At 50.9% G+C, this 17,927-nt stretch overlaps 1 protein-coding gene across 11 annotated transcripts in view; it reads left to right on the forward strand.

Annotated features, from left to right (window-relative positions):
- The window catches only part of LOC146771979 (uncharacterized), a 149,921-nt gene that overhangs the window by 118,793 nt on the left and 13,201 nt on the right, over positions 1 to 17,927 (forward strand). For 7 of the 11 annotated variants that reach the window (XR_014975132.1, XM_085640271.1, XM_085640272.1 and 4 more), the window contains one exon: positions 1,425 to 1,695. The exons of the other annotated variants lie outside the window; for them this stretch is intronic. Coding sequence is in view for 6 of the 7 variants with exons in the window: in XM_085640271.1 (XP_085496397.1) it covers positions 1,425 to 1,695 (271 nt within the window). In the remaining variant the exon portion in view is untranslated. The remainder of the gene's footprint in view (positions 1 to 1,424; positions 1,696 to 17,927) is intronic. 11 annotated transcript variants of the gene reach the window in all.

The raw sequence follows: 17,927 nt of genomic DNA on the forward strand, positions 1-17,927 counted from the left end.
TACGGGCCGTACACGCGTGAGTACGGCCCGTATCACTATAGTTGTGTTACCGTAGGCCATAGTGATACGGGCCGTACTCACGCGTGTACGGGCCGTACTCACGCGTGTACGGCCCGTACACGTGTGAGTACGGCCAGTATCACTATAGTTGTGTTACCGTAGGCCATAGTGATACGGGCCGTACTCACGCGTGTACGGCCCGTACATGCGTGAGTACGGCCCGTATCACTATAGTTGTGTTACCGTAGGCCATAGTGATACGGGCCGTACTCACGCGTGTACGGGCCGTATTCACGCGTGTACGGCCCGTACACGCGTGAGTACGGCCCGTATCACTATGGCCTACGGTAACACAACTATAGTGATACGGGCCGTATCACTATGGCAGTTGGCCATATTGTCAAGGACTGTGGAGAGGGCCCAGCCTTTCACCCAGGAGGAGAATGAGGCCCTGCTGGATGTGATCCTCCCACAGTACCCCATGCTGTATGGTCGACCAGGGGAGCAGGTGAGTGCTGACTCCACTACCTTTGCCTGTGCACCTTTTTTGTGTCTGTCACTTCTGGCATTGTGTCCAGGTGTGACAGACATGCAATGTTGTTTAGAGTGGGTCCCGGGGGGGGTGGATGGCTTATGTCTCTCATGCAGGGCTTGATGTAGTTCATGTGTGCACTCCTCACTTGCATTGTGCTTACTGTGACATTCACTGCATAGTGCATGGCACATTCAGCCTGGCTCATCCTCTTGGGCATTCTTGTTCTATTGTCCTGCGGTGATTCAGTGGTCACCCCGGTGTGACAGGTGACTGCACCCACAGATGTGTGTGAGTTGAGTGGAGCTGTGGTGAGAGTGGTGAGAGTGTCCAAATGATGTGTACGCCCCCTGGACATTGATGTGTGTGAATGTTCCTTGTCATGTGGGTGAGTGTCTATGCTGCATGGAGGAGGCAACTGCTCGACCCATCTGATGTGTGAAGTAAGCCGTGCTGTGTGTCTGACTTGCTGAGCTAGCCCCACACCTGTGACACCCCCCTGGCAAGTGGCACATGTGCAGAGTGAGGTTTGTATCCGCTGTTGACAATGGCAGGTGATTGATCTGTGCCTGTCTGTGTACTCTGCTGAGGTTTCGTCAGTACCTGGGGCATGTGACTGCTTTGCAGTGCTGTCCATCAGCCTTGTGTTGCTTGGGATGCACAGTGTGTGCCATGATCAGGGATTGGTTCGCACCTCTCATGCCACCTGTGTACTTACTATGCCATGTAGTGCATTGGTGCGTCCACAGTGGCAAATGTCCCTATGACTAAGGTGCTATTACTTGCCAGCCAGCATACTATGCCCTGTTCAACAAATAAAAGATGTTCAAATGTGTGTCTCTGTGACATGGTGCAGGTGTAGTGATGTTGTCCCACTTTGTCATCCTCACAGGTAACCGGCTACCAGAAGGGGAAGATCTGGAAGGAGGCCGTCAAGGCCGTGCAATCGGTGGAGGGTCGCAGTCGGTGCCTGCCACAAGTGAGGAAGAGATGGCAGGACATCCGGTGCTGGACCCGTAGGATCGCCCGGGTCATGCTGAAGGAGGAGGCTCCCCGCAAGCATGGCGGGCGCCGGCGCCTGACCCACCAAATGAAGCGTGTCCTGGCGGTGGTCTTCCCTGACCTGGATAGGCGGATACAGGAGTTACAGCAGCAGGAAGGGGGTAGGTACATGTGTGTTTGTTGTGTGTCGCCAGCTTTTGTAGCTGCTCAGTCGCCTGGATACACTGCCAGGGTATATATGTGCAGTGCATATCCTGTTCCCCCAAGTCAACCTGTGCTGTTCGTCCTCCCTTCCCCTCCTTGACATGTGTTACCTGGTCTGTGTGTTATCACTATTGCACATGGTCATCTAGGCTGCCAGTTAATCAAAGTGCACACTGCTTTCAGCATCATGTGTGGGGGTGGTCTGCCTGTGCCCTTTCCTGTTCAGTCATTTGGGGGTGCATAATTGTTGGCACTGATGCTGAGTCTCAACATAGGAGTGTGAAGTTTCAAAAGAACAGACTTGCAGCATGCATTACCAATGTTGTGGCCTCAGACATGATGTGCATGAGTGGGAGATATGCATAGTGCCGGGACGGTTGCTCCTGTTACATTCACCTCATTCCAGGACCATGGAGCAGTGTGCCCACTACAGTCCCCTGACACAGCCTGCCCTCCTAATCATGTGTGTCATCCAACACTGTGCACATTCACTGTGGGTTCAGCATGGCTCTGCCTCTGTGGCATTGTTCCCTGGCCTAGGTTGTATTTTTCACATGTGTGCTACATGTGTCTACTGGACAGGGATACACCAGTTTGCTTGTGCATACTCACACTGGGCAGTGCCTGTGTGGCTATTCACAACAATCTGTTGATGGTTGTTTGTGACAAATATGTTTTGCCAGCCCTACAAGGTGATGATGTGTTAATGAAGCTAGTTTTCAAGCACAGTTATTGTAACCATGAATAAGAGGTGTCACTTCTTGATCGGTATCAGTCACATTGACTCAGGTATGGGTGGGTGTGTTGTGCGGGAGGGGCATACATGTTCAATCCTGTCTTTTCATTGCCAGTTCTAACTTGTGTGTGATAATTCGCAGTACAGAAAGTCACAGTGCAGTGCCCCCGTGATATTGGCCAGTGCTTAATGTTTGTGCTTCGTAGCCTGTGTCAGTCATGTATCCTGCTTGTACATTTTTTGCACCTGTGTGTGTTCAGATGCTACACAGTTGTGACTTTGTGTGCTGACATCTGTGGGTACATTCTGGCTTGCCATGAGGGTGTCCCCACAGTACAGCTTTTTTTCAAAACAATTGCAAGCCCATTAGCTTATGCATTGTCCTGGGTGTGGACATGTGTGCCACTCCAGATGTGTAGCCAACTGTGTAATCAGGTGACGGATAGCCATGTGACAAATGACATTATTCAAGTTGTTACTCAGAGAAATTGTCCCTTGGCACTCACTACACCTGTCAACATGTCTCAATGTTTCATATGCTTGACCTTGTTGTTTTGTTGTGAAGGACAATAATGTGCCTGCATGACAGATGTCTCCCAAGGAAGTGCACAAGACACCACCTTTACACATTCCAGGGACAAGCTGGCACATTTTAAAGTAAGGCACAGTTTGAACAACACTTGTTTAGAGTTCATACATATACATGTTCCCACAGTGTGGTTGCATTTGGGTTAGTCCTTGGTTGTTGCTGATACCAACTTACGAGTGTCAAGTCATCCAGACCACCGTGGTGCCATGTATATGTACTTACTGATACCCCATTTCTGCCTAACAGTGGCTTATTTGAATGAGTCTGGCAGCTCAGACAATGACTGTGTACATGTAGTTTGGTGTGCACCTCCTTGTGTGACTTCTGTTATACCAACACATGTGTGTTCTGTTCACAAAGTGGCACATTCACACATTCTAGACATGTCCATTGTGTAAAGGGTTGTGATTCTCCAGGAATCACAATGTATTTCTTTGGGGTTTCCAAAGTACTCACAGGTCTCTGAGTGTGGGGACACCTTCTGCATTGGCATGTGGTATTTGGCCTTGGGTGCGACATTACTGTTTGGTTCACAGTGAACAAGAGGTGGCATGCCTTCATAGTCTTGCTGTGCTCAACTGATCCCAGACACTAGCTTCTCAGGATCTTGGAATTTCAAGTTATTTGCTGTTGTGTCCTAATTTTCATCGTTTCCAAGTGGCATGGTGGGTCAACTAACTGGGGAGTGCAGGGCTTACATATGTGGGGAGTATTCTAGATGTTACTCATGATGCCTTTCCTGATATGCACTGTTGCCTATTTTGTTTGGACTCATGTGTCAGATGTATACAGGTGACTGATTTTTTCCTGTCCCTTCACCTTGCACACAGCAACATCGGAGGACACCGAGGGAGACACCGGCACGGACGTGGAGGAGGGATCGAGCACTGGTGCCACCACTGCTGAGGAGTCAGCGGAATCTAGTGGCACGGAGGGCGAGGGGAGTGAGGCGGAGGACCTGCCCAGTACCAACACTGACTACGAGGCTGACGGGTCCGAGGCTGAACTACCTGAGGGGGCGGAGGCTGCTCCAACAGCTGGGAGCAGCACTCCATCCGTCACCGCCCCCTCCATTCCCATCACCACCCTCCCACTTGCTCAGGTCCCTTCTGTCCGTGCTTGGCAACACCGTGTCTCCTTCGTTCCAGGCACCGCACCCCCTGCCCCTGTCCCCCCTGCTGCCCTCACTGCCGAGTCTGTGGACATTCAGCGGCAGTTGCAGGTTGGGCAGGCATCGATCCTGACTGTCCTCCATGGACACACCAGACTGCTGACCCAGATGGTGTCGTACATGGAGGGCATCTCATCAGCGATGTCTGACCAACGCATGTTGCTGAGGTCCCTGAACTCGTCACTGAAGGCAGCAGTGAGTCACCTGCAGCGCTGCGACCCCCCTACCCCTGCACCGTCCACAAGTCCCACACCCATGCCTGTCCCAAGCACACCAAGACATCCACACACACGCACCCCACCAGACACAAGCAGCACACCACCACGTAAGGGCAAGCGCACACCTCCTGACACGCACACTCAGGGGGAAGCAGGCACACCCACTGGGTCTGGGGCACACAGGCAGGCACGCAGCCAAAGTCCTCGTCCACATGACTCACTCCCCAGTCCCTCCGATGTCACTCCCCTCGGCTCCCCTGCCCCAGAATCGGAGAAGGAGGCCTACTTGGCTGGGTTGGGCCTCAGCCCCACTAGTTCACCTGGCCGCAAACGGTCAAGGCACTCCACGGGTAGGGGAGTTAAGTCCCCCAGCCTGTCCACCACCTCCCCCAGTAGCGCTGCAATCCATCCCTCCGACCCCCCCCTCCTTGGGGCCTGTTGTTTCTCCGGGTGCAGGGGAGACTCTCGAAGATCTGGCAGCAGTGTGCAGCGCCGTGCTCACCTCCACCTTTGGCGCTGCCCCACCCCCTGTGGTGGAGTCGTCCGTCCCTGCACCCACCACACCTGCCCTTCCTCCTCCTGTCCCTGCGGTGCCTGGTCCTTCCCCACATGATGCCCCCCCCCCCAGTAGACGAACCAGAGGGTTCTAATGTGCAGGCAAGCTAGGGGAGACGCGTGGCCATGTGTCCCCCACAAGGACTTCATATCTGGACTGGCCATTGGCCTTTGTACATAGTGTTCTTTGCTACATCTTATTTGTTCACGCTGAATAAAGCATTTTCTTTTTCATTTTGAAAAGTCTTGCATTTCATGTATTGATGTTGATGCTGAGGCTCCAGGAGTTGGGGTTGTGGGAATATGTTATGTTTCATGGAAATGTTGTAGTCTGCATCTCATGGGGTGGAACCTGGGATCTGCGCGCCCTCACAAGGTCTCTGCAAAGAATCTTTGGTCGTGTCTGCTCTTTGTGTTTGGAGACATTGTCCCTAGGAGTGTTCCTTCCTCTGTGGCACCTGACATCTCCCCTGCAGGGGATTGCACAATTGTTGTGTTGACCTGTGTCTACATTTCCTTTGTTGGTGATGGATCCCTTCAACTCTGGCCATGCCTGCTCAGCAATGTCTCCGGCTGCATCGTCTGTGCCATCCTTGGTACTCACTGTACTTGTGTATAGAGTATGTTGCCATGCCTTCATGGAGAAATTGTCCCTTTTCCGCACAATGCATGTGTGTAATCCCAGCCTAGCAAACATATGGTACTTGTTCTGCAGGGTGTTTGGGCACCAGACTCACAATTGTGGGCATTGTATCTGTGGGAACTCCACTCTATTCCTTCCATGAGAGACAACATCTTGGTGGCTGTCCCAGCACCTGTACATTCCTATCAGTCCTGGGATGTGCGTGACAGTGTGTGTTCCCTTTGGCTCTCTTAGTTTAGTGGGCATTGACATGACCATACAGTCTTGTGGCATGATCTCTGTGTGTGTATTGTGCTGCATCCGCCAGGGGTGGGTATGCATGTGTGATTTGTCCTCACACCCACATGTGGTGTGTCATGCAGTGCGGGAAAGACATCCATCCTCATGGGAGTGGGACACTGCTGTCAGTGATGTGTTGTTATGGCACTATCAACATATTCCAAATTTCGGGATGCGTACATACACCCATGGAGTTGGGATCATCTGATAATGATGTACACACCCCCATGTCTGTGTCCACTGCTGGGAGTGATGGGCACCCACCCCTCACATGTCTGTGTCCACTGCTGGGAGTGATAGGCACCCACCCCCATGTCCCTGTCCACTGCTGGTATTCCTCTGCACCCACCCCCATGTCCCTGTCCACTGCTGGTACTCCTCTGCACCCACCCCCATGTCTGTGTCCACTGCTGGGAGTGATAGGCACCCACCCCTCACATGTCTGTGTCCACTGCTGGTATTCCTCTGCACCCACCCCCATGTCTGTGTCCACTGCTGGAAGTGATAGGCACACACCCCTCACATGTCTGTATCCACTGCTGTTATTCCTCTGCACCCACCCCCATGTCCCTATCCACTGCTGGTATTCCTCTGCACCCACCCCCATGTCTCTGTCCACTGCTGGGAGTGATAGGCACCCACCCCTCACATGTCTGTGTCCACAGCTGGGAGTGATAGGTACCCACCCCCATGTCTGTGTCCACTGCTGGGAGTGATAGGCACACACCCCTCACATGTCTGTGTCCACTGCTGGTATTCCTCTGCACCCACCCCCATGTCCCTGTCCACTGCTGGTATTCCTCTGCACCCACCCCCATGTCTGTGTCCACTGCTGGGAGTGATAGGCACCCACCCCTCACATGTCTGTGTCCACTGCTGGGAGTAATAGGCACACACCCCTCACATGTCTGTGTCCACTGCTGGTAATCCTCTGAACCCACCACCATGTACCTGTCCACTGCTGGTATTCCTCTGCACCCACCCCGATGTCTGAGTCCACTGCTGGTATTCCTCTGCACCCACCCACCCACCCACTTGCCCCCTTGCTGTGGTACACTGCTGTCCTGGGCATACACCACCCCCAATTTACAGCTGATTTGCTGCACCAAGCTGTAAACCAACATTCGTGGCGTGTGTATGCCTTGTATCCATCATGTAATGGGGCCGTAGGGGTACGGGTGGTACGGCCCGTACCCCTGCATTCATAGGGTGTGTACGAGCCGTACCACGCGTACCCCTACGTCACCTCTACAATGGTGGTACGGCCCGTACCCACGCTCTGGGGGGCGTGGGTACGGGCCATACCACGCGTACCCCTACGTCACCTCTACAATGGTGGTACAGCCCGTACCCACGCTCTGGGGGGCGTGGGTACAGGCCGTACCACGCGTACCCCTACGTCACCGCTACAATGGTGGTACGGCCCGTACCCACGCTCTGGGGGGCGTGGGTACGGGCCGTACCACGCGTACCCCTACGTCACCACTACAATGGTGGTACGGCCCGTACCCACGCCCCCCAGAGCATGGGTATGGGCCGTACCACGCGCACCCCTATGGCACCTCTACAATGGTGGTACGGCCCATACCCACGCCCCCCAGAGCGTGGGTACGGGCCGTACCACCATTGTAGCGGTGACGTAGGGGTCACCGCTACGTAGGATCGTACTTGCTGGTCCGTAAAACGCTGCCTGACTCCGTCTGGACGTCACGTACGCGATGTCCCAGATCGGAATTGTGGGTAAGTTTTCGCCGCACGTAGTTTTTTACGAGTCGTACAGAAATTGTATTTCTGTCCGAATCGTACTTGCGGGTTTGTAAGCTGTTTTGCCCGGGTACGAGTCGGACGGAGAATACGCTCCGTACGACCATTCGTACCCGGGTTTTACAGGATCAGAATTGGCACCAATGTCAATAGTATATGTATATATGTATATATATCTGTTTTTATATTATTTTTAAATTATAATATAAATAAAAAATATTAGTTTAATAACTTTTTTGTAAGTAGATATATGTAAATATAGATATGAATTATTATTATATATGTGTTTAACTTTTAAAAATTAAGTTTATTTGTTATATTTGTTAGATATATATTAAATATGATTACTATTGAATATATTTAATATTTATTATCTTATTGTATATATATTTAAGAACCGATATTTAATATATCTATTTTAATGACATAAATGTTTCTCCCCTGATATTTTGGTACTCACCATTATAAAGATCTGATGACGATATTTTTGTCATCAATGTTTCGGTCCCAATATCTTTGTATCTTGGTATTTGCAGGGTCCATATTCTGTCAGTGAACTGTACTGGTGCACAAACATCAGCCATGCTCCAACGCAGACACCCTTGCTCCATGGTGCAAGGGTGCCAGCGCTGCAGGGATGATTTTTGTTGTTCAGGGTGGGACACCTTCCTGCACAAAAACAATCATTGATTATGTTTTGCTCCTTCTATGTGAGCTGCAGTACATTGAAAGAACAAATAATGAGGAGAAATAGGAGTATTTGCACCACTCCTACGCCTCCTCAGGCAAGGCGTAGAATTCTGAAACATTCCCAGTTTTACGATACTTTGTAAATTTGGGAATGTGTCAGGTTCCATGGATGTTACATGATAACCCTCATAGCAACACCCATGGAACTCCCCTTTCTCACAGAGTAATACGTGAAAGAGGCCCATATTTACACGACCATGAAAAGTCATGCAGGGTGACTCTATGTGGCCTTGTAAATATGGGCAGGCACACTGCGTCACTGGCGCATCAAAAAAAGTGATGCACCGGCGGTGCAATGGGCTTGCAAATACGCTCGTGGAATTGTAAGTAGTATGCTTCCTTACAGATTCCTCATCCATATAACTGGGGGCATATTTTCAAGGGCCTTGCATCATGCTTGCACCACGTAAAGCTCCAAGTCATTTTATGAAGTCACGCAAAGGCACATTGCATGGCATTGAATGGCTTTACAAATGTGGACTTGCCTTACTCTGCTCAAGGGTCGTTTTCCATGGGCACTGCAGTGGGTGTTCCCATGCAACTCCCATAATTTTGATGTATTCCCAGATTTACCAGGACATGTAAACCTGTGAATGTGTCAAAATCGTACACCTCCCTAAGTGAGGCGTTATGAGGAGACATATCTTCATTTCTCCTAATTTTTTCCTCTTTCTATGTGTGCTGCATTGTGCAGCACACATAGAGGCCGATTCCGATTCCGGACATAAAACGTACTGACTGACACGGACCGGGGACGGAGACCGACCGACACGGACCAGTGCCATATGACCCAAGAAGTACAACGCAACGCATGTGAATTACAACCCACTCACACGGAACATGAGCCGAACGACCGACCCGTACAAAAATCAGTGAGTCGCCCGTAAAATGACCGTGAATCCTACCGACCGACACGCACCAGGAACTGACGTGACTGAAACGTACCCGCGATGTACGAGCCGCGCAGTACGATGCCAAACGTGTGAATTGAGACCGACTCGCACAGAGCACGATCATGAAAACAAAGACGCACAGCAAATAGTGACTAGCAAATAACAGACCCCTCTGCGTCTGACGCGTACGACAATGTCGAAAACAGCAGAATGTCAGTGTGACAGACTCGGTTTAGCCCGCGCGAGCCACATGCAGCGTCCGACACGGTCAAACAAACGTTTCCATCATACACAACAAAAGCAAAGGAAAAGTCACAAAAAAAGCCCAAAAAACAAATGACAAAACCAATAAATAAAAAATACAAAAGAAGAACAAAGACACACCCACAACTCCCCCTATATAATGGCAAGAAAGCCCTACCATGATCCTTTGCAAACTACTGGCATAGGACAGCAGACACCACCACCACATTGCAGAGACACACCACAACTCACACAACACACAACAACTACACCATTTGCACCACTTAAAAACTACATGACATATTCACTGACAAACTCACACCCACCACACTCACATACACCCCTCCCATCAATCCCCACAACCACCCAGCACCATGCCCCCCAAGAAGAATCCAAAGTTCACAGATAGTGAGTTGGAAGTCATGATTGACGAAATACTCAGGGTAGAGCCACAGTTGTTTGGCACATTGGTCCAAAATGGCTGACACTAGGCCCTGCTATGGGGAGCACAGGGCCCTGCTGGGCCCTGGCCTCCACCTGACAACAGGACACCAATGCCAGACAGCCTGAACGTAAATCGTGACCCCCTGCATTGGAAGCATGACACATGGGGGATTCGCTGGCCTCTGTGGGTGAAGGAGGTCCTGCAATGACTCCAAATGCCAACAATGCCGCCTCAAAGCACACCTTCTCAGCAAGAACAAAGTGCACCCTTGGGACCAGTCACTCCAAAAGTAAATGCCTTAGCAAGATGGATGACACATGGTCATAATGTATGAATTGTCTGCAAGTCACACCTATGTACTGACCAACTCAAACACATCTACACTCTCACCCATTGGAACTCTAGGTCTCCTCCCACTTCCTGGAGATGCAGTGTCCCTGTGGTGTCCCCTGACCTGGCAGTGAAGGTGTGTCTTGTAGATGACAATCGGGGAGATGTAGACAGTACATAGCAACAAGCACACACAATGTCACCTATACATCATTGACAGTGGACACCTGACGGTGACTAGAATGGACACACACATAGCTGACACTGTAGCATGGTGTCATCCCAAAAATGTGCAGATGTGAGCTGCAGTTCAATCCCACATCGGTCTGCGTTGTACGCATCATTCATACAACACATCATTCACTGTCTTGGAGACCCCAAACACAATGACTAACCTGGACTGCATCTGAGGAGGCATGCAACTCACTGCAGCTGAACTGTAATACACACTCCTCTGCCCATCACTTTAATGAGCATTGAAAAGCAAGAGAGCACCTGTGCCCAATCCCTCTCACTGTTGATGAATTTGGCAAGATAGAAGGTGTTAGCACATACAAAACTCAGCACCAACTTCATTAGCTATGCTAACCCCATGACTTGTATGAAAATAGATGTTAACTAGGAACACAGACAACTAATTAGTATCTCACAATGGATCTCTGGCATACCATACTGCAACCATGTTGCACAGACACACAAATGTGACGCACAGAGGAAAGAAAAGAATCACACAACACTTGCCCCAAACTCGCAACACACCCCAAGTGTAATAGTACGTATGTCATTGTTAAAGCACAAATGTGGGTAATTACTGTAAGGCACTGTTCCAGGGTCGGTCTGATTGAAAATCAACCCAGACCGTACCTCAACAGAGAGAAAGTAAAGAGAAGGATCTATATGATAGAGGTCTAGGGTGGGGTACTTAGGAAGGGGGGAGACAGCATGAGTGTCTCATGTTGCCCTCACACATCCCGAGGGATGTCATGCTTCATCATCGGGCGGTGCTCCTCGTCGGGCCGGCGGTGCAATGCCCTACGGGTCCCCCAAAGGGTCTCTATAGCGGAGATCTTTTAAGAGCGCTGCCGTTTGGTGCATGCGGGTATGTGGAGGGGAAGTACCAAGGTCAGTGGTGCTAGTGGTGTGTGCAGGAATAAAAATACCTAAGGGTTACCAGGGAAGCTAGTTTAATAAGAAGGTACCCTTGGTACATTAAAATACGTGGCAAAAGTGTTACTAATTAAAACGTGATGTGTTTAGTAGTAACTAAAGGTACAGGTCAAATGGTCGACATGTTTCGCGCCTAGTGGTGGTCAAAATGATCCGGGGCGCTTCATCAGGACCAGTAGAGGTGAATAGTGTGGGGAGAGGTGCCCAGACTATGTGTAGTGGCGGGGGGTAAAATATCGCCCTCCCACTCGGCAATAAAAGGGGGGGGGGTTTAGTGTCTCCTAAACAGGTGGTGTCTGCAGGGAGAGGTATGTTATGCCCCCTTTGAATTAGACCTAAAGTAGGAGCTGGAGTTGCTCCTTGAGTTTAAAAAGCGGCGTAGGAGGCCCACACCATCTAGGGGGGTTGCTCAGGTGATGGCACTGGAAACCTGCCCGGTCCTGACGCCTGCTCGAAGGTGAATGTTGTTTGCCTTCCCCATTGTATTTAAAGACTGAGCCCCGTGATTGAAGGAGGTACCTGTTTCCGGTTCTGACGGCACGGAAGGTCATGAGAGGCCGGAGCTGCGCATGCGCGGTGAACTAAGATGTTTCCAGTGTTCTCTTGAGCATGCGTGAGGAGGTGCTTTTGGCGCATGCGTGGTGTGTGTTAGTTACTAGCGCATGCGGGCCTTGTTTACAAAATGTAGAGCCAGGAGCCAAAGACCAGATCACAAAAAAGTGGTAAAACATGGGTGTGACATTGTCTGCCCATCCTGTAAGATTGCCCGGGTCGAGGAGGTGATGGTATGTGGGCGGGGGCATATGTGAACTTGTGTGTAGGCGTGAACAACGCTGGGTGCACCGTCTGCACACAGACACCCAGGGGCTTAATGACGATATCCCATGGACTGAGCTCTGACATTGACACTGTTGTGTGCATGTACTATGTGTAAACCGCTCTACACCAGCCTGAAGCAACATAACTGAATAATTAGTGTGTCACATTAGCGTTTAGGTGCACTGCTCAATTGAAAACATTAGCCTGCAACGGATGTGAACTTTCACACCTTTTACACCCGTGAGCAAGTTCACATATGCCCCCGCCCACATACCATCACCTCCTCGACCCGGGCAATCTTACAGGATGGGCAGACAATGTCACACCCATGTTTTACCACTTTTTTGTGATCTGGTCTTTGGCTCCTGGCTCTACATTTTGTAAACAAGGCCCGCATGCGCTAGTAACTAACACACACCACGCATGCGCCAAAAGCACCTCCTCACGCATGCTCAAGAGAACACTGGAAACATCTTAGTTCACCGCGCATGCGCAGCTCCGGCCTCTCATGACCTTCCGTGCCGTCAGAACCGGAAACAGGTACCTCCTTCAATCACGGGGCTCAGTCTTTAAATACAATGGGGAAGGCAAACAACATTCACCTTCGAGCAGGCGTCAGGACCGGGCAGGTTTCCAGTGCCGTCACCTGAGCAACCCCCCTAGATGGTGTGGGCCTCCTACGCCGCTTTTTAAACTCAAGGAGCAACTCCAGCTCCTACTTTAGGTCTAATTCAAAGGGGGCATAACATACCTCTCCCTGCAGACACCACCTGTTTAGGAGACACTAAACCCCCCCCCCTTTTATTGCCGAGTGGGAGGGCGATATTTTACCCCCCGCCACTACACATAGTCTGGGCACCTCTCCCCACACTATTCACCTCTACTGGTCCTGATGAAGCGCCCCGGATCATTTTGACCACCACTAGGCGCGAAACATGTCGACCATTTGACCTGTACCTTTAGTTACTACTAAACACATCACGTTTTAATTAGTAACACTTTTGCCACGTATTTTAATGTACCAAGGGTACCTTCTTATTAAACTAGCTTCCCTGGTAACCCTTAGGTATTTTTATTCCTGCACACACCACTAGCACCACTGACCTTGGTACTTCCCCTCCACATACCCGCATGCACCAAACGGCAGCGCTCTTAAAAGATCTCCGCTATAGAGACCCTTCGGGGGACCCGTAGGGCATTGCACCGCCGGCCCGACGAGGAGCACCGCCCGATGATGAAGCATGACATCCCTCGGGATGTGTGAGGGCAACATGAGACACTCATGCTGTCTCCCCCCTTCCTAAGTACCCCACCCTAGACCTCTATCATATAGATCCTTCTCTTTACTTTCTCTCTGTTGAGGTACGGTCTGGGTTGATTTTCAATCAGACCGACCCTGGAACAGTGCCTTACAGTAATTACCCAATTGACTTTTCGGAGCACAGGCACTGGACCACTAACCTGCTCCTGGTCCCCCCCCTCCCTCCTTTTTTGGATAAAGCACAAATGTGGACAGGGATAATACAGCAGCGTCAGGCATGTGACGGAGCCTGAGTGGCAATGGGCATCTACAGACAATTGATCAATACATGAGCTGGTCATGCACACAGCTTGACGTGCACATCGAAATGCTCCAGGTTGCCATTACAAAGTGCTCCAACAATATCAACCTCTGTCTGTCACAACTTAGGACAATGCAATGTACAGACCCTCATAATGATGTTCAGTGTCAAATGTCATGTGTGTGAAACATTGAGGTCTGTAGAAACAGAACATACATTGTGTGTCTCCTCCAAACACAGGTGATGCTTGGGACACAGCAGGTCCTGAGGAACAGTCTCAGTCCCAGACTCTGGCAGACCCTGAGCTCCCCGGTGTGGATCACTCTACGTCCTCTTCGGACGCCGACCTGGATCGACCTGGCCCCTCCGGCGTGAGCCATCGTGCAGCCCCATCAGCAGTAACATCAGCAACACCCTCAACCACTCCTGCCACATTGGACACCAGACAGAGTCCCCATGCCAACAAGGACAGGCCCAGGCCCAGGCCCCAGAAGAAAAACAGAACAGGTCCACAGGGCCCAACGGAAGCAAGGGACAACACCACCGGCGCTAACACTCATGGGGGCCCAGTATCGGCTGGGCCTGCCCGTGTGGGTCGGACCGGTGGGAGGCTGGACAGGCAGAAGTCACGGCCTGCAGAATCGGCTGGACTGCATGATGAGCCACACCTGGAACGCATCATAGATGCGTACCAGGTACGCACCAGAGGGTTTGGACAGGTAGTGGGGATTCTCAAAGAACAGCAGGCTGCTCATCATGCCCGTTTGGACTCCCACATGGCCCGGATGGAGTCCAAGTCCAAGATGGAGAACAACAGCCCCAGAACCCAGCGACCACGCACGCAACCTGGGGGTCATCTTCGACTCTGCCCTCTCCATGGCCAAGCAAGTCAACGCCGTCTCCGCGTCCTGCTTCAACACCCTCCGAATGCTCCGCAGGATCTTCAAATGGATCCCCTCCGACACAAGAAAAACTGTCACCCAGGCCCTCGTCACCAGCAGACTGGACTACGGGAACGCCCTCTACGCAGGAACAACAACCAAGCTCATGAGACGGCTGCAACGCATCCAGAATGCCTCAGCACGACTGATCCTTGACGTCCCTCGACGCAGTCACATCACACCCCACCTGAGAGGCCTGCACTGGCTCCCCATCAACAAGAGGATCACCTTCAAACTCCTCATCCATGCACACAAAGCCCTACACAACGCCGGACCAGCATACCTCAACGACCGACTCAGCTTCTACACCCCCACCCGCAACCTCCGCTCTGTCAACCTCGCCCTCGCCACAGTCCAGCGCATCCGGAAATCCACCGCCGGCGGCAGCTCCTTCTCCCACCTCGCCGCCAAGACCTGGAACACTCTCCCCACCGACCTACGACAGACCCAGGACCTGCTTGCCTTCAGAAGACTTCTCAAGACCTGGCTCTTCGATCAGTAGCAGCCCCCCCCACCCCCCCCCCCCCCCCCCCCAGCGCCTTGAGACCCTCACGGGTATGTAGCGCGCTTTACAAATATGATGATTGATTGAAGATGGAAAAATTGGATGAACTAACAGCGGTGCATAGGGACATATTGACATGCCTCCGCAGATCAGCACCAACCTGACCACACCTCCCTGTGAGCCCACAACATATGTTGCCACAACATCTGTAACAGCCACAGGGAGAAAGGAGGACTCTGGCGGAGAGTCTTCGGCACCACAGCAGCCTGCACATGAGGGTCCCCCGAGAAAGAAGAGGGGTCATCCGAAAAAGGGCAATTGAAACGCTGATGGCCAAGGCACCCAACACCTGCTCCTGTTAACGTCCTTTGTGTGCAAACCAGTTGACCTTGTCGACCTACATCCAAATCACCCACTGGACATGGAGGGTTAAAGTTGTGACAATGCAACAAATGACTGTGGATTCTACTCTGGACATTTCACCAACTTACCTGTGAACTTTGGATTACCATCACATTATACAGCACTGCAAAATCCGTTCACCATCCTTACATATGTATGTAAATAAATTCACAATCACACAATCCTTGCCTCTGTCTTGATTCCTACTTGCTTTGTGCCATGGCGATGATGAGCTGCTAAGGAACACTGTGTATGCAAACTATTACAGCAATGCAAACACCGTTATGTGAGTCATGTGAATGTGACAAATATGAGGGAGGCACACTAGGACAACACAACACATACTCACCATGGCCCCTAACTGATCGTCAACACTGATGTCAACTGGAGATACAGTGGAATGCACACACAACACCCATATTGGGTCATTGGCAAGCTGCCCACAGGTACAGGATGCGAATTACTGTTGGATGTGTGGACACACAGAGCACATCTCAAAGTGAAGGGCTGTTTTATTAAATATTCACATTGTGAGAATTCTACAACTGATGCACGTTAACCTCACGCGACAGTTATCCTAAAATTAAACATGTGGTGAACGATGAAAGTCCAGGGGTGTGTGCCAGGATCTGTATCTTGGGGTTCAGACCGCTCCACACAGCATCCAAAGTACCCTATGAAGGACAGACAGAAAACACAATCAAAAACACAGATTTACAGCAGACAATACATGCTCAAAACAAAACTCTAACTACCCAGACACAACCTAACAATCAGGTAAACACTGGGAGTACAGACTACCTGAAAGGACACATCACAGCAAGCATACTGACATGTAGCATACAGCCACACTCAATCAGCACCAGTGCACCACCAACATAGGTCATGCCGAAACAATACTTTGACAACACATACCTGTATACTGACATTCATGGGAAGAAGTTCTGGATCTGCTGGCTCTGAACATCACCATCACCCTCATCATCACTGGCATCATGCCCCAGACCAGGATGCTCCACGGCTGGCGGAGGTTGGTCATCGTCATCCAGGATGAGAGGCAACCGCTTCCACACTACCAGGTTGTGTAGCGTGCATCACACAATGATTACCCTGCACACCTTCGCAGGTGCATATGGGAGGGCCCCTCCTGTCTTGTCCAGGCAGCGGAATCTGCTTTTCAGGAGGCCAAATGTCTGCTCAATCACTCTCCTGGTACGACCATGTGCCTCATTGTAGCGCATCTCTGCTGGTGTCACAGGGTTCCTGAGGGGTGTCAGCAACCATGGCATGTTGGGGTATCCGGAGTCACCTACAGGGAGACAATTGCACATTAGTTGAGCGTGAAAATAGGGTGCAAATCAACTTTAGCAAACACACATAATGCTAAGAAGTCAGTACACACCGACAAGCAAGGAACGCTGGTACTGCATCTGTGGCATCATCGTTGGGATGCCACTACTCCTCATTATGTAGGCATCGTGAGCTGAGCCCGGGAACCTTGCACACACATGAGAAATGGTCATGTCCACCAAACAAACCACAAGAGCATTTATAGAGTGGAAATGCTTCCTGTTCCGGTACGTCTGCTCATGTGCCTGCGGTGGTACCAAAGCCACATGTGTCCCATCGATGGAGCCAATGACACGTGGCATCCTGCCCAGGGCATCGAAGTCCCCCTTGATGTCATCTAGTTGTTGTGCTTTGGGGAAATGGATGTAATGGTCGAGGAAATGCAACATTGCCTCCAATACATCCCGAAGTACACGGCTGAACATAGTCTATGACACCCCACCAGCAGTAGAAATAGTGTGCTGAAAAGTACCTGTGGCAAAAAAGTGTAGGGCTGCCATCACCTTCACCTTGGGGGTCAGTGCTGTGGGGTATATCCGGCAAGGTTGCAGATGTGGAGCCAACTGCTCCGCCAATTCTTCGATCAGTGGCCTGGTGAAATGGTACCATCGCATGCAGTCACGTTCAACCATGGTCTCCAGGTCTGGGAACGGTCTGTGGACATTTGGTCTCCTGCAGTACATAGGAGAGCAAAGACAGTTTGCCATTCATCTATATGCCAGTGTACATGACAAATAGCACATGATACCACATTACAGGACACAAGAACATGATGTGTGTGCTGTTGGGTATAGACACACATATCAGATACATGCCCATCATCTGAC

This window comes from Triturus cristatus, unplaced genomic scaffold (genome assembly GCF_964204655.1).
Source record: "Triturus cristatus unplaced genomic scaffold, aTriCri1.1 SCAFFOLD_168, whole genome shotgun sequence".
Classification (NCBI taxonomy): domain Eukaryota; kingdom Metazoa; phylum Chordata; class Amphibia; order Caudata; family Salamandridae; genus Triturus; species Triturus cristatus.